This window comes from Lytechinus pictus, chromosome 15, assembly GCF_037042905.1.
Source record: "Lytechinus pictus isolate F3 Inbred chromosome 15, Lp3.0, whole genome shotgun sequence".
Classification (NCBI taxonomy): domain Eukaryota; kingdom Metazoa; phylum Echinodermata; class Echinoidea; order Temnopleuroida; family Toxopneustidae; genus Lytechinus; species Lytechinus pictus.
The window spans coordinates 23,427,760-23,455,636 of NC_087259.1; the positions used below are offsets into that span (position 1 = coordinate 23,427,760).

Consider the following 27,877-nt stretch of genomic DNA (forward strand, 5'->3'; position numbering starts at 1 on the left):
TCCCATAGTCGCAGAAGAGAAGGACCAAAACAAAGATGGATTTCCCTCGGAAAACCATCTTTTGAAACAAAAATCACTCGAATTTTATTATGATGAATTTCATTGATTTTTAAACCTTCCTACGCCTAATGCGTAGGAAGGTTTTAAAAATTATGATATAAAAATGTGAAAAAATTTATCATCAATGCGTCCTCAAGACTACTCTGCTCTGCCTTGCGGCTTGCTGGCGCCTAGGCCTAGCCCTAGTCTCAGGAATAATCTTCGTTTCCGGGATTTCTTTAACAATTTCTGATATTTTAATAATTTTATTATGTATTGGTGAGAGAAGCCAGCGTAGTGGAACAACTCAAAGGATTTTAACTAAAAATGATTGATGGGCATTTTGTTTCTAGTAAAATTCGTAAAATAAAATAAAAATTTGTTACTAAAAAATGCAGGTCATTTTTGTCCCACGTAAAATTTGACAACCCCCCCCCCAAAAAAAAATGAAAAAAGGTTTTAACTAATTATGATCGAAGGTCATTTTGTCTTACGTAAAATTTGACAAATTGAAAAAAAAGGTCACTAAAAAAGATGGTCACTTTGTCCACCGTTATATTTGGCAAGCCCCCAACCCCCCATAAAAGATTGTCACTAAAAGTGATGTATAGAGAGTTATATTGTTCCCCGTAAAATTTGACAAGCAAAAACAAAAGGCCAAAAAAGATAAAAGAATATGAACGAAATATTCCCATTACAACTATTGCTGTGATTCTCATAAGGGAGGGGAGCACATAACTTTGTATGAACAACATATTTACATCCAAAATATTGACTATAAATATCAAAAGGGGGAATGGGCAAGAAATGCTCACCCCCCCCCCCCCCCGGATCCGCCACTGATTCCAATCTATAATGACTTTTCTCTGCAATACTGATGCTTTGAAATCCAGATACTGAAGATTAATATGCTTAATATAAATTATGAACGTCTGACAAAAAGATAACCAACCGATCACCTGACTGATCAGTTGACCAGTACGTGTATCACTTCGGAGTTGATCAGTCGTCGCGGCTGTGTGGAACGCTCACCGAAAAATCAACAAAAAGGGCCTGAAATGTAAGTTTAACATTAATCCATTTTAATTTCAAATAGTATTTATATTATTTCTGACCTTATGAAAGTTATATCTTATGCATCCAACTTGTATTAAGGCGTACATTTACCAAAGTCCTGGGTTAGAAATCAAAACAGCATTGTCCAACCCATAATTTGGGTAATGTCGCCTATGAGGTCCATACATGTAATGTTTGGACCTCATTGGTACTAGCAGTGGATCTAGAGACCCTTTTTAGCTCATCTAGCCCGAAGGGCAAGATGAGCTTATGCCGTGGCGTGGCGTCCGTCGTCTGTCGTCCGTCCACAATTTCAAAATGCTACTTCTTTGCCATTTCAAGTCCGATTTCAATTCTGTTTGCTTTATATGATAGCACTAGGTGGGGGATTCAAAACTTCTACCCAGAATTTTGAAATTCATTAAATATGCTAATTTATGCGCATTTTTCAAAATTCACAAAAAATGCTTCTTTATTTGTTGACTGATTTTGAATTTTTTGCTTCCATCTGGTAGAGCTTCATGAGGTTCACCAAACTTCTACACAGAATTTTGAAATTTTGACCAGAACAATTTTAATGCTAATTTATGCGAAATTAATTTATGCAAATTTTTAAAAATTTGCATAAAATGCTTTTTCTTCTTTAATTGTTGACCGATTTTGATTTTTTTTCTTCCATCTGGTAGAACTTCATTAGGTTCACCATACTCTTACACAGAATTTTGAAATTTTTAGTAGAAAATTATTTATGCTAATTTCTGCGAAATTTATTCAGAAATCACAGAAAATGCCTCTTCTTCTTTATTTGTTGACAGATTTTGATTTTTTCCCTTCCATCTGGTAGAGCTGCATGAGGTTCACCAAACTTCTACACAGAATTTTGACCAGAACAATTTTTATGCTAATTTATGCGAAATTAATTTATGCAAATTTTTAAAAATTCACATATGATGCTTCTTCTTTATTTGTTGACAGATTTTGATTTTTTTTCTTCCATCTAGTAGAGCTTCATGAGGTTCACCATACTCTTACACAGAATTTCGAAATTTTGACTAGAACAATTTTTATGCTAATTTATGCAAAATTAATTTATTCATATTTTTAAAAATTCACATAAAATGCTTTTTCTTCTTTAATTGTTGACCGATTTTGATTTTTTTTCTTCCATCTGGTAGAACTTCATGAGGTTCACCATACTCTTACACAGAATTTTGAAATTTTTAGTTGAAAATTATTTATGCTAATTTCTGCAAAATTTATTTAGAAATCACAGAAAATACCCCTTCTTCTTTATTTGTTGACAGATTTTGATTTTTTTTCTTCCATCTGGTAGAGCTGCATGAGGTTCACCAAACTTGTACACAAAATTTTGAAATTTTGTCTGGAAAATTGTTTATGCTAATTTATGCAAAATTTATTCATAAATCACAAAAAATGTTTTTTCTTCTTCATTTGTTGATCAATTTCAATTTTGTTTGCTTAATATGATAGCTCGAGGTGGTGACACAAATTTTAACACAGAATTTTGAAATTCATTAAATATGCTAATTTATTCATATATTTTCAAAACTCACAAAAATTACTTATTTATTTGTTGATTGATTTTGATTATATTTCTTCCATCTGAGAGCTACATGAGGTTCACCAAGGTTCTACACAGAGTTAAGAAATTTTGACTAGAAAGTTTTTTATGCTGAATTTATATGAAATTTATTCATAGATCACAAAAATGCTTCTAATGTCATTTCTTCATCGATTTCAATTCTATATCCTCAATTTATGTCACCAATATAGTTCACTACAGTGTCAACTGGGCTGAAATTAAAATTGTGTTAAATTTCGTTGCGAGATGCCGGATGAGCTCCACATCATTGATGTGCTAGTTTTATTGACAAAATGAGGCAGAGAGAGAGAAAAGGTCCATCCTAATGTAAAAAAGGAAATAATTTCAAAATGAAATTAATTTTGATGTTGATATTAAATCTATTTTTCTAATTTTAACATTAAAAATGTTGATATGGTTTTGCCAGCTGATACAGTATCTACCGGATATCTCCTTTTCTATAAATAGGGTGACTGCACATGGAGGAAAAAAACCCTCCTTTTGTGCCGCACTCACCCCAAAATGGTCATGGTTTTGATGGGAAAATCAATGTTTGATTAAATGTATTTCTGACATATGATCCTGTCATCCAGATTTAACATTAATTTAAAGAGAATTAAATGCTCCAATAGCCTACTTAGTTTTCATTTAGAGTCTAGTCACTACCATTAATTTGGTGTGGCATGAAAAAAAAGTACCGGGAGTTCAAACTTCAAAGTCTAATATCTTTGTGAATAAATGTAAGGTAAGGTCCCCCAAATCTGCGTCTGCATATCTGCGCGATTCTAGTGAAAAACAACTGGGTATAAATTTAAACTTGATATGATTGTGATTCCTCATGGAAAATGTATCATCTTCACCCATTTTGATTTTTTGGATTTTGTTTCGTGCAACTTTTGATACCAAATTTTAATGTAGATTTCACACTTCTGTCACTTCTTAGTTGATTTGGGGTTGCCTTGATAATGATTAATGTTGTTAAAATACCAACCTTTTTGTTTGTGTTTTTTTAATCCATTGCAGTGTCGATATCCATAAAAAAGGAATAATGCATCAACCTCTCCAGTCTGGCCAGCTCCTCGACACTAAGCAGGTCCTCGGAGAGCACCTGTTTGCCAAGGTCTCTGAATTGCATGATGGGAAGACTGACCGCATCACAGGAATGCTTCTGGAAGCCACGAATGAAGATGTAATGAGGATGCTAGAGGATGCTGCCTTTCTCAAAAGAAGAATAGAGGGCGCTCTCCGAGTCATAGAAGAGTAAATATTGTTGTCTACGAATGAATTATTATTTTATAATGTGCAAATCATTGATTTCCCATGGTATATTTTCCAAACACCATCATTTGTAAAGCATTCTTGAACAAGCACATGTTCATTGCATCTACTCAGAAGGGTGAAAATTGTATTTGAAAGCTTTGTTTAGCTCACCACCTGTTAAAAATATAATATCATTTGAATGTAAGAATAAGGGATCCAAATTGCATCCTTCTCCAATCTGTCTGTCCATCACTGATGTTTCAGTGTGGATAGCTCCATGAGTTAACCTATAGATGTACATGAAAAATAGTTCATAAATTTGTTACTGTGATGGTTCATTGTTAATTATTGTTCATTGTCATCGGAGGTCACATGTTAAGGTCATGGGTCATTTGAGGTTATAAAGTGTCCCCAACAATTATATTTACAAATAAAGTGTTTTATGGAAATGTGGAAATTAAACTTTGAACTTTGACTTAAACAGAGTCCCTCTGTAGTCAGCACCGGCCATTAGCAAATTTGCTTGTTCAATAGTTAAACGTAGTGACTGGTTCCATGATAGGTATCAGCGAAACATTGCTTAGGATCCAAATCATCATTTTATATTAATAGCATGGTTGACGACTATTCATATTTACTTTTATACAGGGAAGATAAATCTATTGGTGGAAAGGAACAAATTGGAGAAGAACTTTATTCTCATATATCCAAGATAGAACCGATTCAGTGCGCAAAAGTAACAGGTGAGTGATTTTAGATACTTGATCAGGGGCCCGTTGCAGAAAGAGTTGCATTTAAACGCAAGTCAAAAAATTTATTGCAAGTCCCAAATGCGCGCTGTTGATTGGTTGAAAATCAAATTGCGCATGATTTTTAGAGTTGCGATTGATTGCAACTCTTTCTGCAACGGGCCCCAGGTAATTTTTTTTTTTTTTAATTGTTCAGGCCTAAGAAATACATGTACACATGCCTGGACCAAATATAGGTTTCAAGTGTCTTGGAATCGCCAACTCAGCAACTTGCAAAAAGTTGGGACCCCCGTCATTCACAAAAAATTATTTATACGAAAATGACTACTATACATTACAGAAGCAGTTAGTCTTCATCATCTTCATTCTAAAGCATCATATTGTAATAACTATATATACATGTAGTTATTATCATTAATTATATAATTATTATTAATATCATTGTTGTTATCGGTATGATTATTATTACTTCTATTATAATAAGTCATTATCATCACCCTTAATGTTACCCATTTGCAGGAATGCTCCTAGAGTTGGATGTAAAAGTGATACGACGCTTGCTCGCATCGCCCTCAGAGCTAAGGCTAGCCGTTCAGAAGTCACTCAACACCCTGAAGGCCGATGGAAGCTGTAGAGACCAAATTGGAGAGCATATCTACGGGCTGGTGGCAAGTGATTACACTGCGGATTCTGCTGCCAAGATCACAGGTGGGTAGCATGTAGCATTGGCGGCGGAAGCCCAAAAATTTAGGGGGGACCACCAAAAATTTTGACAGGCAAAAAAAAAAAAGAAGTTTTTTTAGGGGGGGAGCGTCCCCCCCCCCCACCTCAAATTTTGAGGGGGACAGGTCCCCCTGCTTCCGCCGCCTATGGCGTGTAGTGCAGGTTTGCTAAAGCGATTGCCGAGCCTTATACATGGGTTAAATCTCTCTTCACACTTCAGTGGTAATGATCAATGGTAATTTCATGTATTATGTCCGTCAAACACGGATAATTGTAGACACTTGTCAATCAGTTCTCGCTGTAAAAAAGGAAATTCACAAAATGATACAATAACAGTAAAAATTGATTTAACCCGAAGACGACTGAATCAGCCCCCCTCTCAACATTTTTTGCGTTAAATCTGCTGCACAAAATTTTGTTGACCGCGTCGCTCGCTGACTTTTTACTTTTAAGTCTCGCACAACTTTTGAGACCAAAATTGTGACCCCTGGGTACGCGGTTCTGATATTACGCAAGATTTTGTAGGTGCATGTAGGCCCAAAATTGCTCATAAACATGAATTTGTGTGCAAACAGTGTTTTTATCTAAATTCATAAATGTATCATTTTTCCTTTTACTGATTACTGATTAAAATCAATTAATTCTATCTTGTTTATGGTCAAAATAAAGTCCCTGACAATATCAAGTAAAAAAGTCGAAAAACAAAGAAGTACATAAGAAATTTTGAAAACAATAAAATGCATAAGAAAATAAATGTGATGTAATTTTTTTAAAATACATTTGATCAGATCCCTATAAAGAGTCTGTGTATCAAAAATAAGCATTTTAGGGGCATTGTTTACTTAATTAGAGCAAACTTATGATTTTATGCATTAATTAGCCTTATTAACTCTTTAAGAGCCATTGGCAGCTATAGTTGCCCATAGCCCTCTAGTGCCACTGGCAGCTATAGTTGCCCAGGTAACTTTTTTTTGTTTAACCAATTTTACAGCCAGAAAATCAACACCATATTCTGTGTTTTTTATGTTGTTATATTGGCAAGGAATTCACAATTGATTTTGTTATATAAAAAATAGTGGTTTACATAGACATTTTTTGAGTAAAATGGCATTTTTGCATCATTATTTTGAAGAGTTGATTTCGGATATTGCCGCGATCTGAATCTAGATTTCTCCTATAGACACGTGTGATATAAAGGTTGTGTGTAGCAATACACGTACTTCTATGGGCAGAGCAAAGGCGAGTGTGCGAAGGCATTCAGCTCAGAATTGACCAATGACAGAGCGGTACGATGTCTCTCACCCAACGCTACTCACCTATTTGCTATTGTTTTATGAATATTCATGAGCTATCGATCGGTTCTTTTTCAGGCCGGTATGGTAGTATTCTTGTGTCAAGGCTTTTTTCTGCCTGCAAATGTGCACGGTTTGGGGGAGGGGGGGGGTGGTAGGAAAGGTCTTGTACTTTGTTTTTTTAGCATTCTCACAAAATTGTTCTCGTTATAAATATATGAGTAAAGAAGGCTGTCATTTCCAACTCTCATCGCACTGCAATCATCACACTCATTATTTATTTATTCATTTATTATTGTTATTATTATTATCATTATTAGTATTACTAGTATCGTAATCATTATTAGGTGGTCTGTCTATGACAGATCACCTATTATGTTTGTCCGAATTTTCTTTCTTTATTTATTTATTATTTTTATTTCTTATTTTTATTTCCTCCATTTCTTGTGGACAGCAAATCTCAGAAAGTTCATATTCAATAATCATCAAAATATCACCACATATCAACATCAATAAGACCTCAATTCTGCAAGAATCTTAATGTCATGACGTCATCATGACGTCATCTAGACGCCATTTTGTAAAATCACATTATCAATCATATCTCCATTATCAATTATCAAAAATAAATCAAATTCACATGACATAAACTTCAGATCAAGGGTCATCAGGTCATGTCATCAAAGGTCACCTGAAGGTCACGACGCGCGCGTACGCGCGCGTCAAAATTTTAAAATGCTAAAAATCACTTTTTGACCAAAACAGAGTACGTTTTAGGTCACTTTAAGCATTTCAAAAAATTGCGCGCGCAAACGTATGCGCGCGCGTTTCCGCGCGTAACGCCTTGAATGCAACTCAGAAACACCGTTTTTTTTATTTCATTGCATTGATCATATAATTTTGAGCAATTTGATACCTTGATCAACCTTCTACGACCATTAATAAGGAAATTAACACCCGTTAAAGTTTGCAGCACGTGTGCGCGCGAGCTCTCACTATAGGCCATATATGGGCAAAAACATGCCTATAGAAAATCCGCTGTAGCTCTTCAGAACGCGTGGGGACCCCCAATTTTTTTTTCATATTTTGATAGAGTATGAACTAGAGATATAATTTCATGTCTCATTTGACCCTCAATTATATTATGACGTCATCAAAATGGCGTCGGAAGTCAAAAAATCCATTTTGCCTATTATGACGTCATTATAATTATGCAAATCTTGCTCTAACTCCGTGAATATCGGTCTATTTTCACCCAATTTTTGATATGTTGTAGCTTAGTTCTTACTCTTTCTGAGTTATTGCCTTTATTTTTCATTTTGATAAACAGATCATCCTCAAAAATTGCAAATAATAATGGCATGTCATTTTTACTCATTTTGCGTGTAATCTCTATGGGACATGACTTTTTCTCAAAACTAGATTCTACATTCTTCTATTTCGTAAGCCATATCTCCAATTTTTGTTGCTAGTTATCCCTGAGCTTTTAGTATGTTGTAGCTGAGATTCTAAGCTTTCGGTTGCGTTTCCTTCATTTTCCGATCAGATGTCGGGATCATGCCCGTAATTCACTTGCAAGATTGGATTTGAGATTCTGGTGTTTTGCTTACGTGTTAAGTCTATGGGAAATATTCTAGCTCAATCGGTTAGGCGTCAGACTTACTTCTCATTCCATCATGCAGGCAGGGGTTCGAGTCCGCGGGTGAACATGATTTTTTTTTTTTTTTTTTTTTTTTTTTAGCTATCTTGCCCACGATCAATTATAAGAATTCTAACAAATAATAGCTAAAATATTGCAAAATAAAACAGATTATTACGAAAGACCATTAGTGCCACGGAGAAAAAAAAAACACTATTTCTACTAATCTGTTATAACAGATTACGGTATTTCTACTAATCTGTTTAAACAGATTATAATCTGTTATAACAGATTACGGTATTTCTACTAATCTGTTATAACAGATTACGGTATTTCTACTAATCTGTTATAACAGATTACGGTATTTCTACTAATCTGTTTAAACAGATTATAATCTGTTATAACAGATTACGGTATTTCTACTAATCTGTTATAACAGATTACGGTATTTCTACTAATCTGTTATAACAGATTACGGTATTTCTCCTAATCTGTTTAAACAGATTATAATCTGTTATAACAGATTACGGTATTTCTACTAATCTGTTTAAACAGATTATAATCTGTTATAACAGATTACGGTATTTCTACTAATCTGTTATAACAGATTACGGTATTTCTACTAATCTGTTTAAACAGATTATAATCTGTTATAACATATTACGGTATTTCTACTAATCTGTTATAACAGATTACGGTATTTCTACTAATCTGTTATAACAGATTACGGTATTTCTACTAATCTGTTTAAACAGATTATAATCTGTTATAACAGATTACGGTATTTATACTAATCTGTTATAACAGATTACGGTATTTCTACTAATCTGTTTAAACAGATTATAATCTGTTTAAACAGAATCGTAAACAATAAGAGTTAGATCGAGTGTTCCAGCATGGGACCTACGGCAGATGAAAGGGGAATATCTGTGCTTTCAGAAAACGCCAATCACTATTCCCAATAGATGTCTTTCGATATGTTTTATTTCGATCAAAGAAAAAGATAAATTTTTGCGGGATTTTGCGATTTTCGCCTATTTCCTGGAATAAGAGTTAGATCGAGTGTTCCAGCATGGGACCTACGGCAGGTGAAAGGGGAATATCTGGGCTTTCAGAAAACGGCAATCACTATTCCCAATATATGTCATTCGATATATTTCCGCCAATTCTTAGCATTTGTCTGAAGATTCGAATTATTCACGATAAACATCCTTTGACGAGGTCACGCCATTCATCACCTCAAACGGTAAAGTATCGGTGATAATTATTCCGCAAGTAAAATAGTTCCAATAGCATTTTTATTTTTCACCTCATTTTTACAAATTTAATTGAAATGATAGCCCATCCTGTTGAATCACTGTAAATTGCCGAATCATATGGATGCCTTTTGTCAATTTGGTATATTTAATTAATAAAACTGGAAATGGGTTGGGTCGAATGAATATCCTTTGCATTTCTTTTGTAATGAGTCTGGTATTTCCAGTCTTATTCTGCCACAGTATTACTGTTTAACACTTTGTTGTTGTTCTGTTTAACCACATATAAAATTCAAATATTAACTTATCGGGGCGTGTTTTGAAACCGAAATCAAGATTAGGTTCAAAAGAAAATAATGTGATGTTGACAAACCATAGAGATGCACGTAAATGCTTATATCTTCCCCTCTCTCCCTCTTTGTCATGTTAGTTTAATCTGCGCAAACTTCCTGTTGAACGTAGTCTCCTCATTGTTACACATCCATAATGATTAAGATTAACAGGTAGAATTCGGGTAGTTGAATAATATTAAGAAATTCGTGCTTTATTTCTAGCCCCATTATATCACATCAAATCCTTCAATCCTACATCCTAATCTATATCGCTAGGGAGAAATACAATTTCCCTTTTGTTTGCACCATTTCGGAGACGCAATACTCATTTTTTTCCAGTCGCTATTTTCATTTTTATTGGTCGAACGCTAGTGGTCGACAGTTTCAACGAGCGTGTGCGGGTGACGTCATCACAGCCACTATAGCGGAAGTTAAGTGACAAAAGAAGGTCGTATCTTGTTGATCTGTAATCTGTTATAACAGATTATAATCTGTTTAAACAGTTTAGTAGAAATACCGTAATCTGTTATAACAGATTATAATCTGTTTAAACAGATTAGTAGAAATACCGTAATCTGTTATAACAGATTAGTAGAAATACCGTAATCTGTTATAACAGATTATAATCTGTTTAAACAGATTAGTAGAAATACCGTAATCTGTTATAACAGATTAGTAGAAATACCGTAATCTGTTATAACAGATTAGTAGAAATACCGTAATCTGTTATAACAGATTAGTAGAAATCTGTTTAAGCAGATTAGTAGAAATACCGTAATCTGTTATAACAGATTAGTAGAAATAGTGTTTTTTTTTCTCCGTGGCACGAATGGTCTTTCGTAGATTATAATTACTTTTTTATATCATATCTATTTATCTGTCTGTCTATCTACCTACATGACATATCTATCTCTCTGTCTAATATATATCTTTCTGTTTGAATACGTCCCTCTCTCTCTATCTATCCATATGTCTGTCTGTCTATCTACCTACATTGTATATCTATCTGTCTGTTTATCTCTCTCTCTCTCTCTCTGTCTAATATATATGTATCTATCTGTTTAGATATGTCTATCTATCTATCCATCCATCTGCCTGTCTCTATCTATCTATCTATCTATCTATATATCTATCTATCTATCTGTCTGTCTGTCTCTCTATCTATCTATCTATCTGTCTATCTATCTATCTATCTATCTATCTATATGTCTGTCTCTCTATTCATCTATATGTCTGTCTCTCTATCTATCTCTGTCTCGATCACTATCAATCTATATGTCTGTCTCTGTATCTATCTATATGTCTATCTATCTATCTATCTATCTATCTATCTATCTATATATCTATCTATATGTCTGTCTCTCTATCTATCTATATTTCTGTCTCTCTGTCTATCTATATGTTTGTCTATCTATATGTCTGTCTATCTATCCATGAAGCTATCACGAGAAGGAGAACCATCTTCCAATTTCTCTCTTAATCCTTTGTTATCGCTTCCTTCGGGCGAAGGAACGATATCTAACATCAATTGGCGAGCCGCCAGGCGAAAGTTAGAGCCCGCTTACATAACGCGATAGGACCACGCAGCATGAAGCTATTACGAGATAGCTCGTAATAGCTTCATGATATGTCTGTCTCTCTATCTATATATATGTCTGTCTGTCTATCTGTCTATCTATCTATCTGTCTGTCTCTCTTTCTATCTATATGTTTATATATGTTTTATTAATATAACCACCAATCATCTCTCTATCTATCTATATATCTATATATCTATCAATCTATCTCTCTATCTATAAGTCTGTCTCTCTATCTATCTATATGTCTGTCTCTCTATCTATATGTCTGTCTCTCTATATCTATCTTTATATGTCTATGTTTTATTAATATAACCACCTATAATTTATCTCTCCATTCATCACTCCATCCATCTAATATAATTATCTTTCTTGTATGTATCTGTTTGATTATGTAAATCTGTTTGTCTATCTATTTTTCAATCTAATATCTGTTTAAATATTTTTTTCCTGTTTATCTATCTATACGACAGACCACCTAATTCGTCCGCATGACGAATTAAAATCTAGTTATTGTTATTGTTATTATTATCATCATTATTCTTCTCCTTCACTTTTTTATTATTAATGTTATTGCCATCAGAATCATCATCATCATCATTATGATTATTATTCAAAAATAATTGTTGTAATCATATCAATTGCATTCCTTCTGCAGCCAAACTCTCTCTTCATAAACTTAAGATCAGGTAAATAACGGTTCAAATTCGTTTGTGTTTTTATAGCCCAAACCATAAAAAAAAGAATGATTGACATTGTTATGCTTATCAATATCATATTCAAATTCTCACAAAAATATGAATCGTTCAATATTCTCCTTGAATAAAATAGGAAGAAGCAAAACAAATAAATGTGATAATTAAAACGGCCGATAATACCGCTTTATTCGTCTCAAGATTGATTTGTTTTTCAAGGTGGATGTTTTTCCTTTGCTAAATCAAACCATTGGTCAGAGAAAAAGTAAACGGAGTATATACAGTAATATCAGATGTTTTGAGGAAAATAATGTAAGGGATACATTAACAAAACCGATCAGACCGACCTGTTAGTTGCTGCATCATTGACGTCACTATCAAGGGGATTTTAAAACGACTTTAGAGAGTAGAAATGAAAATGATAACTATGATAACGGGTTGAATATTACATTTCTTTATACCACGCATATTATTGTACACTATGTTATCTGAACAAATTATTTCTTTTACCATGGATAGTGCTACGAGCTGGGGAGGCCCTGGGCGGATGCAGGATTTTTCTGTAGGGGGGCAAATTGTTTTCTCTTTACCTGGGTCACCCATAAGAAATCAATACCGGAACCTTTGAAAGTATTCAAAAGTCAAATCAAAAGATGCGCGTGAGCCCCGATTTCTATGAACATCCTGTGCTAAATTACTCTCCTAGATAATAGGTCAGGAGGGAGCGCGGATTAGAGATTCCTCATGAAAGAGAGTCTGGTCATCTATTGTTCATGACTTGGTGGCATGAACAAAAGAATGTAGTCACGTAGAATGTTAACAGGGGGCTATTTTGGTCAGACCAGTAATACAGAACAAATAGGCCTATTTTCTTTTTGAAAATTTGTATTGATTTTTTGTTTGTAACTGATTTGCATTCCCTCTTCTTTGATTCACGAAAAATAAACTTTTTTTTCTTACTTCTGTGCACTTTGCCAAGAACGCCCATATTATTTTGTGGGATTTTATACCCCAAACTTGTAATTATTGAATCTGTCCGACCCATCTTTATCTATATTTCAATATATCATCTTTAGTTCTTTTATATTTTGTCTCCTGACTGGCATTAACTTTGTTTGTTACACTACGAATAAAAAAAATTACAGAGTCTTATTTTGAAGACTACACGAATGAAAGGGTACGGTTGGCCGCACTTTGAAGATACATGGCTCTAATATATTATTGTGTGTGTTTGCTTGGGGATCGCAGCTGTGCTGTGATTGGTCACTTGATCGAAGACAATGCCCTTTTTTTGGAACAGGTCGCTTTCTCGTACTTCAGCAGAGGAAATAACTTGAATAGCAAAATAGTATTTCATTCAAAAGAGCATTATTTTTCGTTATTTCTGTTTGTTCAATTTCATCAATAGATACGTCATTTGAAAGGGTAAACATTGAACTTTCATTTTATCTTCTTAATTTCTTGGTATCTCTACAATTCCTCAGGTTATTTACTCTTTGAAATGTTCATGAAATCATAATTTTATAGGTTTTACTTATTGAAAAAAAAATGATGTAAAATATTACATCTTTTCTCCATTTTTCCAAACGCGAATATGAAAGATAATAACACGACCATAAAGCCCATGAACCATGCATCATTCCATGTGTAGAAGGTTTTATTATACAACGTACGGGTAAAGAATTATGACCGTTTTAACATATGTCGCTGCTCACATTTCGGTCAATTTAGCATTCCCTCGAATATCCCTGGCAGTAGAGGGGTATTGGGCCTGGCAGAGTAAGAGTTAACTAGCAATGAGATTTTTTTTGCAAAATTTGACCTTATTTTTTTGTAGATTATGCCATGGGTAACGTGCGTGCCAATTTTCGTCGCAATCGATAGCTGAGATCATTAAGGTGGGGCTGATTCAGCCCCCCTTCTTACATGTAGGTGTCAAAATAGCCCAGTCTATATAGGGTTAAAGGACAAGTCCACCCCAACAAAAAGATGATTTTAACTAAAAGAGAAAAACCAAACAAGCATAACACTGAAAATTTCATCGAAATTGGATGTAAAATAAGAAAGTAATGACATATTTAAGTTCTGCTTAATTTCACAAAACAGTTATATGCACATCTTGGTCAGTATACCATAAGGGGACTGATGATGTCACTATTTCTTTTGTATTTTATTATATGTATATGACATGAAATATTTTAATTTTTTCTTCATTGGATGGTGAAACAAGTTTTCTTCCTCCATGAACATGGGGAATTACAATTGTTTTAACATTTTATGGTTCAGTCAAGCTGTCCTCATTATCAAATCTGTAAAAAATGAAATATTGTATAATTCAAACAATATATAAAACAAAAATAGTGAGTGAGGGACATCATCGACTCTCGCATTTGCATGTTGCTCAATTTTGCTTATCAAGGTTTGTGAAAAATAATAAAGCAAAACTTTAAATGCCATTTTCTTATTTTACATCCGATTTTGATGAAATTTTCAGTGTTATGCTTGTTTGTTTTTCTCTGTTGATTAAAATCAACTTTTTACTGGGATGGACTTGACCTATAACATTATGGACATGATTATAGAGAATGATAAGAGTACATGACATGCATTTATATGAATTACATTCACTGGCTTTGAGGGAGCATGATGGCTAAGTCAATATAACGGCTGCCTGATGAAATTAACAAACATGGTGGCCCATAAGAGGTTCCATTTGTACCAAGGTACAAAAGCATAGACTCTGCAGAATTGTGTTCATAATCATTCTTATTTCATAACGTTCACAAAGAAGTAAATGCGCGCATTTGGTAAAGGGCACCTAATTGAAGTGCGATAATGCAAGAAATGTGCATAGTCCATGGTTTTGTACCTTGGTAGAATTATAACCTAGAATGTGGGCCGATGGGTTTGAGTATTCATGGATGGAAGACTGAAGCCTGCGTTGTGTTAACGTCTCCCTCCCGTATTTCATAGATGCAGGCTATGTCACAGTGGAAAACACTGCCCCTTGAATAGGGCTTCAAGTGTAGGTTCCATGGTAGATGAGAGTCAACACTTATATGCACTTTAAGAACCCACTGCATTATTTGTATAATAGGGGATATCTTGGAGTAGTGGCCCACCTGCACACCTCGATCAGTTTTATCTACAGTGCGTCTAAAAAAAAACTATACACTTTTTAAAGGGCTACCAAACAAAAAATATGTCACTTTGGGGGAAAAACTCTATACACATGGAAAGCCAATAAAGTCAACTTTCAGTTGACACAAAAAAGTTGGAAAACTATTCATGCTTGAGTGAGCACTACCCACTTAAACAAAGGATATGAAAATTAGGGTGGGCAGGAATTAGCCTTCTGATTTCTTTCAGTTTTTGAGAGGCGAGTCCCTTGGAACTTGCAAACTTGAGGGTGTTGTGATAAATTAATGGTCATTCATTATCAATTTGAATTGTTAGAGCAAATTTCATGATTTATCAAATTGAAATTTCATGCATGAGTGAGCGTGAAATGCAATCTTTACGTACGCATTAAGTCCAGAGCGGACTGTCAATTTGATAATAGATTCTGAAAATTAGCTCTTCATCCTTTACCTATCAATCATTCAATCAGAAATTTGTTAGTAAATCAACTCCATCAATGTGAATAATCAAACATTCAGCTTTTCAATAAATTATTTCATAAATCACCATAAGTTCTTAATAATCATTCAACGGAAAAGAAAGACCTATCAACCATCAGTCACTTGACATTTAAGTTTTGAATATCATTTGGGAAAAAGAAAGGGGATGGGGGCGGGAAAAGGGGTACAGAGAGAGAGAGAGGGGGGTTAGTGTTCTGTTGACCCTTATCCCATCAACCTACTTCCCCCACCTAAGTCCTATTTCATCCCTATTCCATGAACACATTGGTAAGATCCACATGAAAAAGTTAAAAATTGTATTTCATGTTCACTCATGCATTAAATTTCAATTTAATAATTCTTGAAATTTGCTCTAAAAACCTAAATTGATCATCCTTGATCATTGATTTATCACAAAATCATTAACTTTACAAATTCCAAGGGACTTGCATCTAAAAAAACTGGAAGAAATTGGAAGGCTAATTCCTGCCCAGCCTAATTTCCATACCCTTTGTTTAAGTGAGTAGTGCTCACTGAAGCATGAATAATTTTCCAACTTTTTGGTGTCATCTGAAAGTTGACCTTATTGGCTTTCCATATATATAGGTATTTTCCCTCAAAGTGACATATTTTTTGTTTGGTAACCATTTCAAAAGTGTATAGTTTTTTTTGAGACGCACTGTAGAGGAGAGACCCACGTGTCACTTGATTTGAGTCGCCTTTCACCTCCCAGGCACAGGTCATACCAAATAAATAATTATTTGAAAAATGTCACAAATACACAAGAAGTTACAAAGGAGGGTGAGGTAGCAGCTGGAATAACCCCTGAGGTGCAATAATTGTCCCAGATATTGAACAATCTCTCAGGATTAGCACATTAGCAATGGAGCTGCTTGCTTGCATGTATTGTGAAATGCTCCTATTTGCACAGGTAATAATTTGATAAAATCAATAGATAACCAGTCTTTTAAGACAATGACTGTTTAATACATAATCTCCTTATTTTTAATACTGTAACGATTGTTATTACAATTATCATCATCAACATCATCACCACCAGGTAACGTCTGTATTACAGATAGTATTATTACAGTTTCTGTCATTTAATTCATTGATTAGCATGCACTTCAGGAAAAGTCAAAGAATTCAATTCTGATCTTGTGTGCATTCTAGTGTGACGAGCGTTGGAAATAGGACTAAATCTCTTCCTTTGTTTTGTACTTCCTTGTACATGTATTTGCTCTTTGTTTGATGCAGGGATGCTGTTGGAGATGCCAAATACACAGCTTCAAGAGATGATGAAAGATGAAACGCTTTTGAAAGAAAAGATCAGACTTGCACTAGATGCTCTCTCTCAGCAACAGCCGAGGTGACATACAGATACCCGAAGAAAGTCTGAAGTTATGCAGGTAAATTAACTCCTTTAGCCAAGATAAGAATTGCGGTAATTACCTCTTCTTGTCAACAAGTGTAATATGATTCTTTACCCAAACAATTCTGTGATGTTGGAAATACTCTCCAACAGACAAAGACTTGCAACAGGTACTGTCTTCACAACAACCTAGATGACCTCTCAACACTGCTAACCATACAGCGATACCAAGAGCACTCTCTGACAAAAAATTGCAACAAGCACTGTCTTGTGAACATCCAAGACAATGTCTTGCCACTCCCCTTAACTAATTTGATGAAACCAGGAATCCGGTCTTGGGGACAGAAGACTTTCAACAAATACTCTGTCTTGTCAACAACCGAGACATCATCTTGACACTCCTAACCATTCGCTGATACAAAGAACACTCTCTTAAGGACAAAGACTTGCAACTTCTTGACCTCCTAGGGATAAAGACCTGTGGCAAATGCTCTGTCTTGTCAACAACCTAGAAGATGTCTTAACACCCACAACTACTTGGGGTTACCAGGAACACTTTCCTGAAGACTAAAGTTTAAAAATCTTTGGGGAACGATCCTTTGCTTATGCATGCCTCATATTGTGGAATAGACTTCCTGAAGACATAAAAATCTTGTCCCTCAAAATGTTCTTAAAGCCTTTCTATTCACTTCTGAATTCTATATGCGCCTTGAGCACTCTACAGAGTGGATTTGGCCGTTTATAAGTCATGTGTTATTACTATTATTATTATTAAGACTATGTGAGGGCGTTCCACTTGTTATTTGAGACATGTTATTGTGTTATTGTGGTATGGAGATAAGCACCCTTCCTATATTTTTCAACATGTTTATAATACCACAAAATATTGCAACAGTGAAAGTGCATATTTTTTCTTTTAGTTTAAGACTTTTTTTTCAGTTCCTCTTGTATATGAATTAATGTACAACGTATCATAGCAATTTATATTAGATACTGGTAAACAATGTGTTTGTACACTGCAAAAACTGAAGTGTTGAAATTAACACCATGGGTGTTAATTTTTATTCTTTCTTGGAATCTATATCTGTCCACACCAAAAGAATAAAGTTACACCAAATCTTGGAATCAAAGTGAATTGACATCCCCATTGTGTTAAACATTTACCCCAACCCCAGTAGATTGCATACCGGTACATTCTTATCTTTAGTATTAAATAAACTACAGTCATCCTGATTCATTCTTTTATTCACTTAGATATTCAATTCATGCATGCACAATCATTAAAACATGCTAGAGATAAACATAAAGGCCCAAATTCACAAAGGTGGTTTTGAAAACCCACGGTTGAATCCATGGTTTATGCAGATTTCCTGTATAAATTACGCCCGATACGTGCTAAATTAAGGGTAATTTATACAGGAAATCTGCATAAACCATGGATTCAACCGTGGGTTTTCGAAACCACCTTTGTGGTTAACAAAAACGTTTATTTCAGCAAATGTTTAAGTATTTTAAAGAAAGTGCATATTTTTCTTATTTTTTTCTTAATTTGCGTTGTCATTCACGTCCGATAATCAACGTGTCGGAAGTTACATGAACATGTAGGGCAAGCTAGTATGTCTTTGGTATGATATGCTGCAGTACCATCGCAGCAGCCAGCCGTCGCTCTAGCCGGCTAACCATCGGCGTATCGTGCATGCAGCGTCCGGTGTAATTGTTCTACACTCTGCTCTAGCTCTGCGTTGAGCATTCGTCGATACTGCGCATGTGCCATGACGTATTTATGAATATCCACGATGTCATAATGAATATGCATGAATCAAACGGCTTTCTAATATTTATTTATTTTCTAACTCTAGAGGGCGAAAACAAACTTTTATCGGTGTGGCGAGAAAAAATAATATACATTTCACCCCTCAATATCATGAAAACAGAAGTACAGAGCCTTTAAAGTGCTATCGACTTGGCGAGATATTTTATCTTGTCATGTCGACATAATAACCATATTATGTTGACATGGCGAGATACGTTATCTCGCCAAGTTGACTTATAGAAATTTACATGTCGACATGGCGAGATACGTTATCTTGCCAAGTTGACTTATGAGAAGTAATATGTCAACTTGGCGAGATATTTGGACTCTCGCTGGGCTTTGGATACTTCATATCTCGCCATGTTGACATATAATGTTTTTATAAGTTGACTTAGCGAGATAACGTATCTCGCCATGTCGACATGTAAATTTCTATAAGTCAACTTGGCGAGATAATGTATCTCGCCATGTCGACATAATAAGGTTGTGTCGACATGGCAAGATAAAGTATCTCGCCAAGTCGTCAAGTCGATGGCTCTTTAAAGGAGAATCCAACCCAAGTAAAAACTTAATTTTATAAGGGGAAACAAAATCAGACAAGTTGATAGGTGAAAGTTTGAACAATATTGGACAAACAACAAGAAAGTTATGAATTTTTTAAAGTTGTAAATATTGGTAATCACTATACCCATGGAGACTTCAAATTGGCCGCATATGAGATGTCATAGTGATGTAAGGCAAGGACTACTCTTCCATGTACTCCAATACATATTATGGCTAAAATGTCATTTTTCCCAAAAGTTTTATTTCAAATTATATTTTTCTTTCATGAGGACATAAAACAATATACTACCTGGATTATATTTAGATTACTGCCCAAGGGGAATGGGTACTTAGGAGAAAACCACAAATCCCTGATAATAAAGTACAAGGCCTATGGGAAAGTTGTCCTTGCCCCTTGTCATAATTTACTTACCCAGTTGCCAATTTGAAATCTACATAGTATTAGTGATCTCAATTTTAAAGCAGCTATAACTTTCTTATTGCTTGTTCGATTTCTTTCAAACTTTCACCATTCTGTTTAATTTATTTTTCTCCTTCCCAACACAACATTTTATGGCCAAGGCTGGATTCCCCTTTAAAGGCTCCGTACAGAAGAGTTATACCAATTTCTTTTGATTGATATACATGTAGATATTAGATGAAAACAATGTCTTTACAATTGATTCACTGCCATTACTTTACTTACTTTACTTTTATCCAACGATGCTTGTAGGACTATGCCTGTTCATCGACCCAAGGCAAAAACAGTATGCTCCACACTATCAGTTTCAATTAGTTGCATGTGGCAAGGTTATAAGATCCATTACTCAAAGTTGTAAACAAAAGCAATATCCTTCCAGTGATTATCAAGCCGATTCTTAAAGGAATTTACAGAAGGTGCTGAAACCACATTTTCAGGTAGACTGTTCCAAGAACTTATAACTCAATTTGAAAAGAAGAACTTCCTTACATCAAGCCTTGCATACTGCTTCTCAAGTTTCTGGGAATGGCCTCTAGTCCTCCCTTCCTTCGTACAAGCAGATTTATGCTAGTGTCATAGATACCATGCATAAACTTATAAACATTTATCATATCTCCTCTTCTACGTCTATGTAAAAGAGATGGTAGTTTCAGGTGTTGCAGTCGCTCTGAATAGGACAAGTTCCTCAGTCCAGGGATTATCTCATTAATTAAATGATTAAATACTAACTTCACCTCGTACTAGACTACTCCCTCTAAAACATCATGCACTACATCCATGGCATAATTAGATAAAACATGAAAATGAATACACTCATTCAACATGCTGTTCAGCCTCAACAACTTGTTCTTCAAACTATGAATTCTTTTAGTCGTAAATTTTCATCTTCCTCAAAAAAATGCTCCTCTTGCACATTGCTTACTGCACGCGCGACAGTAGTGGGATGTAGAGGAGCTCTCCACAAATCCAATTAATGAATGTATACCTAAATTATCTCCACTAAACTGAGTGATGGTTCCCTTTTTATCATAACCATCAGGGCACTGGATACCTTCTGTTGATAATACATTGATATCATGTATGAAAGGTTCTAAAACTTTTATGGAATCCATTTTTTTTGATATCCTCCGAGTAACATATGCTATCAAATGAAAGTTTTTTAGGATGAATTGAATCTTGGAGGTAAGTTTTTCAAAACAAAGTAAAATGCACCAAGTTTGTGAATACTTGTTTTGGAGCCTAACGGATTAACGGTTTCAAAATCATTGTAGAAACAATGTAATTGTAAAGCATTCTTGTCTTCCTGAAAAAGAGGGTCCTCTTTAAACAATTCTCCATCACAAAAGTCTCTGGAGACAGAATCAGTGCTGATATGATCATTAGTCACTTGGTGGAATATATCAGGATGTTTTAGAAGCATTTCTAATAACTTTAGAATCAGAACATACATGAATGTATCTTCAACAGAAATTCTGCTCATATTCTTTTGTTCTTGGGTTGAGGCGATTCTCAATATGAACTCCAAGAGCCAATTCACAGGGTTCCACCATACCTTGATTCACTCAATGTTTCCAACGCTTAAAGGGATGGTCCAGGCTGGACATATTTATATCTCAATAAATAAAGTAAAATTCACAGAGCAAAATGCTGAAAATTTGATCAAAATCAGATAACAAATAAAGTTATTGAATTTTAAAGATTTGCATTATTCCGGTGAAACAGTTCTAGGCATGTCTTTATGAATATTCATTAGATGGGTTTATGATGTTATATCCCCACTTGTTCTTTTGTATTTTATGATATGAAATTAGGTTTATTCATTTTTTTTCTACTAAGAACTAAACAATTGGATTGACAACTGATTAAGTGCAGATCTCTGTATTCAGCATTGTTGAATTCTCCTCCATTATCAACCAGGAATTTCATTGGTGGTCCAAAACCAGCAGCAATCCACTCTGTCTCAACAATAACTTTGGGCATCTTTTTCCTGATGACTCTACTCTAGACTTACTGAATCTAGTGAACAGATCTGTGAAATGCAAGAAGTACACTTCGCCAAACTTCTTGAGATCCATTGCTACCACATCATTGAACCGTCTGGCCAGAGGTAGACTCACTGCAGGATGAGCCGGCGTTTTCTTGTAATTTTTACACACCTCACATTTACTGCTGATCTCATCTAGAGCATCCTTCATGATAGCTTTCAAACTTTTTGCTGTGGGGTGAGCAAGCTGGCGATGAAGTCTGGTGATCATCTTTTTCTTTTCATTTTGGGTTGTCTTTTCTAGAACCATATTCACCCTTTCAACCTTCATTTCACAATCTCTCAGTGGTAAGTAGTAATGGCCAGGTGAGGTAGTGTCAAGGTCTATCTTCTTCCCATTTACTTCCAAGGTGTCCTCAGCCATGTTCGATTTGAAGCCCAAGTTTCATATCTGGCTTACTGAGTAGCAGTGGAATGTGTCTTTCTATCACATCTGTCACAATCATTGTTTTCTGACCAGCAATGGTACATAGAAATTCCATTCGTTCCTCTGATCTCACTGTATTTTCACCTCCAAACTTGAACTTGGTGTCACTGGCCTGAACTTTCACATGGCGCTTCTCATCTGAAGATAGTGATGCCAGGTACGACTCTTTTCATGCACGTCCTGTGACAGTCTTGGTGCATGCACTGTCCAACACCGCAGCATGAGCTGCTTCTGTCATAACCACTTGTTTCTCTTCATGAGAATAATCTTGTACTTTGTAGGCTTCTTCACTTTCAGTTGTCATGACGTGTTCAGATTTGCCTGTAGTGTGCATAAGAGTGTACTGGAATGACCCCCCCCCAAAAAAAAAAAAAAAAGTTTAAAGGTGATATGTTTGTGTGGCTTGCCGTAAACGCATATTCTCTCAATGCTGACGGGGGCGGGCGGTGTGCAAAGAAGATCACGCCTACATAGGACATGTCTGGAGTTGTCTTTCCAAGGACCATTCTTCGTATCGCCCAAATCGGCTTTGTGAAACAGTTGAGCGATATCTCGTTCTTACGTAGAACAGTTCTACAAAAGACCATTTCATGCAACAGGCCCCAGGTTTTCTATTGAGATGTGTCTTTTTAATTTGTTACTAGCATTATTTCTATCCTTAATTGTTTTGGAAAATTCTTTTGTCCACCAGGGGATAGGCTTGTGATGTTTCTTGCCTCTTTTAGGTATTTTTTCATTGATAACATTTAAAACACATTGTTTGAAGAGAGCGTAGTCCTCTTGTAAATCAGACCAAGTCATATCCTTGAAAATGTCTTCACATCTTTCAAAAATATTACCCAGTCCATGTTCTTGAAGGACCAGAAATTTTCTGAAGTGTGGTTGTCAACTTCGGAACATATGCTTGTAGTCTTTTCCATTAGCACCTTTATTGCTATTGGAAAGTGATCACTCCCGAGTGAGGTGTCGAGAACTTCCCATAAGTTCATGAGTTCATTTTATTTGTCTTCCAACTTTGAATACATGACAAACATACAAGTGTGGATGAAACAATAAGCAGAGTACATGATAAAACATACAGGTATACATAAAACAGAGTATGCAGAAAACATTGTTTTTAAATACATTATACAGCTTAAGACAGAAAAGAAATAATTTTAAAGGAAGACGAGGAGACCTAAGTGAAGCAATGCTTGTAAATTAAGGTTCCTCATTACGAATTCAAAGAACATTGGATAAACAACACAGAAATGGCAATATAATATAATATGATAACTAAAGAGAGAGGCGGGGAGAGAAGAGGGACACATTTATGTACAAAAGGGACAAAAAAGGGGACATAAGGACAGAGACAAGCCAGGCCCGGGAAAGGGGGGGATGAAACATATCGATAATTTAGCATTAACTGATAAATAACACACGAAAAATAGCCTTTACGAATCACTTCCATAGTTACTCAGTAAATAAGATTTCAATTTTCGTTTAAACACTGTAGAACTGACAGCATGTGTAATGTCAGGGTCAAGTGCATTCCAAAACCTGGGTCAGGTGCAAACTAGAGTGCCCAAAGTGAACTTTGTTCTTGCACGAGATATATGGAGAGTGGAAGATTGTCTAGTATTGTAATTGTGTACTTGACTATTTTTCTTAAATATCAGTGTCAGGGCTGAAGGGAGACTTCCTGAATCAAAATCATACATAAGAGATCCTAGCTGCATAAAGTAAATATCTTCCACTTTCAATAAGTGATTGTCATGAAATAAAACATTTGTATGGGCACGATAACTGACATTACATATACTTCTAATAGCTCTCTTCTGAACGATGAATAATTTTTGCAATTGCGTTTTAAGTGAGTTGCCCCAGGCAAGCACACCGTAGTTTAAGTAAGGAACAATTAATGAGGAATATAATATAAATAAAATTTCTTTAGGGAAAACTGACCTCAACTTGTATATAACACCAGTGTTTTTTGACAACAGTTTGCAGAGATGATTTACATGAAGTTTCCAATTCAATTTCTCGTCAATAAATAACCCAAGAAATTCATTTGAGGTTACTCTTTCAAAACAGACATTATTAAACATTACATTGCCAGGCAACATTTTTAAGGAATTGCTAAAAAGCATATAATTTGTCTTTTGAAAATTAAGTGATAATTTATTGGCGTGAACCCACAAGATAACATTCTTCAATTCACAATTCACTGTTTCTATCAGGGTTAGAAGATTCCTATGTGAAAAAATACACTAGAATCATCAGCAAAGAAAATAAAGGATAATTTGTTTGATGAATTTTGACAAATTTATATACAGTATGAATAAGAGAGGTCCTAGAAGAGACCCATGAGGTACACCACATGTAACAGTTTGCAAGCTGGAATTAATTATATTCAAAGATACAAATTGTCTCCTGTCAGTGAGATAACTCCTAAACCACTCAAGGGCAACACCTCTCACTCCATAATGGGATAACTTATGTAAGCAAAATTTTGTGATCAACTGTATCAAAAGCCTTGGAAAAATCTAAGAATATACCAATTGTGCTCAAGTAATTATCCAAGGCAGTGGCAACCTTATCAACACAGTGCAAAATGGCATGTGTAGTTGTATACTTCTCGCGAAACCCAAATTGAAAATTCGAAAAGATATTTGACTTTATAAAGAAATGTACGACCCTTGCATATATGAGTTTTTCAAGGATTTTTGAAAAAGATGTCAACAAAGAAATTGGACGATAATTGGTCAACAATTCAGAGTTGCCTTTCTTAAAAATTGGCACAACATTTGCAATTTTCATGCTTCTAGGCACAATGCCATTTGGCATTGAAGATTAAAGATGTGAGTAAGAGGTGTCAAGATTCCTACAAAAACATGTTTAATAAGTTCATTTTTAATATTATCACAGCCTGGGCTCTTTTTACTTTTGAGAGATCTAACCACATCAGTCAACTCTTCCTCACTTGTAGGCAAAAAAATAGACTTCCAAAGTAGGCTCAGACAAGAAGTCAGCACAGGTTTTTTGACAGGGTGGAATAGTCGCCTGTAAATTTGGACCAATACTACAAAAATAATTGTTGAACTCTTCTACAATAACAGTTATCATCCACAACTTGATCATTTATGATTACCTGTTTTATCTTTGAAATCTTAAGTGGTGCTTTAAAAACATTTCTGATCACTTTCCAGGTATCCTTAATATTATTAAAAGTCGCTAGGAATTGAGCACAGTAATATTGCTTTTTTGCATTACGCAATGTAGCAGTTAAAGTATTTCTATAAGCTGAATATTTCCTATACAAAAATGCTGACTTTGTTTTTGTCTCACCTGCATAGCAGAGTGAGACTATAGGCGCCGCTTTTCCGACGGCGACGGCGGCGTCAACACCAAATCTTAACCTGAGGTTAAGTTTTTGAAATGACAGCATAACTTAGAAAGTATATGGACCTAGTTCATGAAACTTGGCCATAAGGTTAATCAAGTATTACTGAACATCCTGCCTGAGTTTCATGTCACATGACCAAGGTCAAAGGTCATTTAGGGTCAATGAACTTAGACCATGTTGGGGAATCAACATCAAAATCTTAACCTAAGGTTAAGTTTTTGAAATGTCATCATAACTTAGAAAATATATGGACCTAGTTCATGAAACTTATACATAAGATTAATCAAGTATCACTGAACATCCTGCATGAGTTTCACGTCACATGACCAAGGTCAAAGGTCATTTAGGGTCAATGAACTTTGGCCGAATTGGGGGTATCTGTTGAATTACCATCATAACTTTGAAAGTTTATGGATCTGATTCATGAAACTTGGACATAATAGTAATCAAGTATTACTGAACATCCTGTGCAAGTTTCAGGTCACATGATCAAGGTCAAAGGTCATTTAGGGTCAATGAACTTTGGCCAAATTGGGGTATTTGTTGAATTACAGCCATAAATTTGAAAGTGTGTTGGTCTAGTTCATAAAACTTGGACATAATAGTAATCAAGTATCACTGAACATCCTGTGCGAGTTTCAGGTCACATGATCAAGGTCAAAGGTCATGTAAGGTCAAAGAACTTTGGCCACGTTGGGGGTATTTGTTGAATTGCCATCATATCTCTATAAGTGTATTGGTCTAGTTCATAAAACGTGGAAATAAGAGTAACCAAGTATCACTGAACATCTTGTGCGAGTTATAGTAGTTTTCAAAATCAGCACTGCTGCTATATTGAATCGCGTGATGCAGGTGAGACGGCCAGAGGCATTCCACTTGTTTTATATTGGTAATACATCTTATTTTTCTTATTAATTGAGTTTAACAAAGATTTGGTAATCCACGGCATACGTGGAACTCTAAATCGACTCTTATTTGTACAATTAATCACAGGTACGTTCTCGTCATATAGAACCATTAATTTTTTCATGAAATTATCAAAGGCACTCTCAACACTTTGGTATGAGAGTATGTCACTCCAATCAGCCGAAGTTAACGCTTCTCTGAGCCGAGCGATATTTTCAGAATTGCTTTGGCGAGTATGGGTGTTGTAAATATTTTGATCCTTATATTGCCCTAAAGCTAGTTTAGTGAAAACAGGAAAGTGGTCAGATAAGTCAGAAATTACTACTCCAGAAGACGGAGCTGGTTGCGAATTGTATCAGTCACTCTGGTAGGCTTTGTGATTAAGAGTAACAATGAAAATGACATTAACAGATTCTAGAAGTCATCAACGTGAACATTATCATTGCAGTGTAATAGATTTATGTTAAAATCCCCCATCAAAAATAATGATTTATGAGAAAGCAAAGCTTTTTCCAATATATTTTGCATGTCATCTATAAAACTTGTGAAATTACCATGGGGAGGTCTGTAGATTTCTCCAAGAACAACATTTCTTTTACCAGGAAGCAAAATTTCTATAAATACAGCTTCCAAATGATCGGTCATTAAATTAAGATCATGACAAACCTGATAATCTAACTGAGAAGGGACATATATTGCAACACCACCACCTCTTTTATTTTTCCTATTATTACAAATTATATCATAACCTGGAATAGAAAAGAGATTCATATCATTTTCACTAAAAAACCAAGTCTCAGAGACGCCAATAGGGACAAGCCCTGGGTTGATATTACTACTGAATGCTAATACATGAACAAAGTTCGTACACAAGCTGCGAATATTCATATGAAGGAGAGTTAGGTCAGTGCTCATTCTGGTATTATAAAACTAATTTAAAAAACTGTTTTTCTGTGCAATAGTTACAATCAGGGACAGCATTATGCATGTTACCATTTATACTACAGTGATTATCTTTAAAAAAATTACAAATATCGTCTTCAAACTGAGCCATTGTAAAACAAA

General features: G+C 35.0%; 1 protein-coding gene across 1 annotated transcript; it reads left to right on the forward strand.

Annotated features, from left to right (window-relative positions):
- Positions 1–968: 968 nt before the first annotated feature.
- On the forward strand, positions 969–17,214 carry LOC129283962 (uncharacterized). Its single transcript, XM_064110043.1, has 5 exons — positions 969–1,099; positions 3,722–3,958; positions 4,607–4,701; positions 5,227–5,415; positions 17,099–17,214. The coding sequence occupies exons 2-5, from the start codon at positions 3,747–3,749 to the stop codon at positions 17,212–17,214; spliced, it is 612 nt and encodes a 203-aa protein (XP_063966113.1). The 5' UTR covers positions 969–1,099; positions 3,722–3,746.
- Positions 17,215–27,877: the final 10,663 nt, after the last annotated feature.

Bases quoted from the DNA above. Each gene is read 5' to 3' on its own strand.
- LOC129283962 (XM_064110043.1), top strand. From the start codon at position 3,747: ATGCATCAACCTCTCCAGTCTGGCCAGCTCCTCGACACTAAGCAGGTC. The intron at 4,702-5,226 runs GTGAGTGATTTT...ACCCATTTGCAG, and splicing joins TCAGTGCGCAAAAGTAACAG to GAATGCTCCTAGAGTTGGAT. The intron at 5,416-17,098 runs GTGGGTAGCATG...TGTTTGATGCAG, and splicing joins TTCTGCTGCCAAGATCACAG to GGATGCTGTTGGAGATGCCA.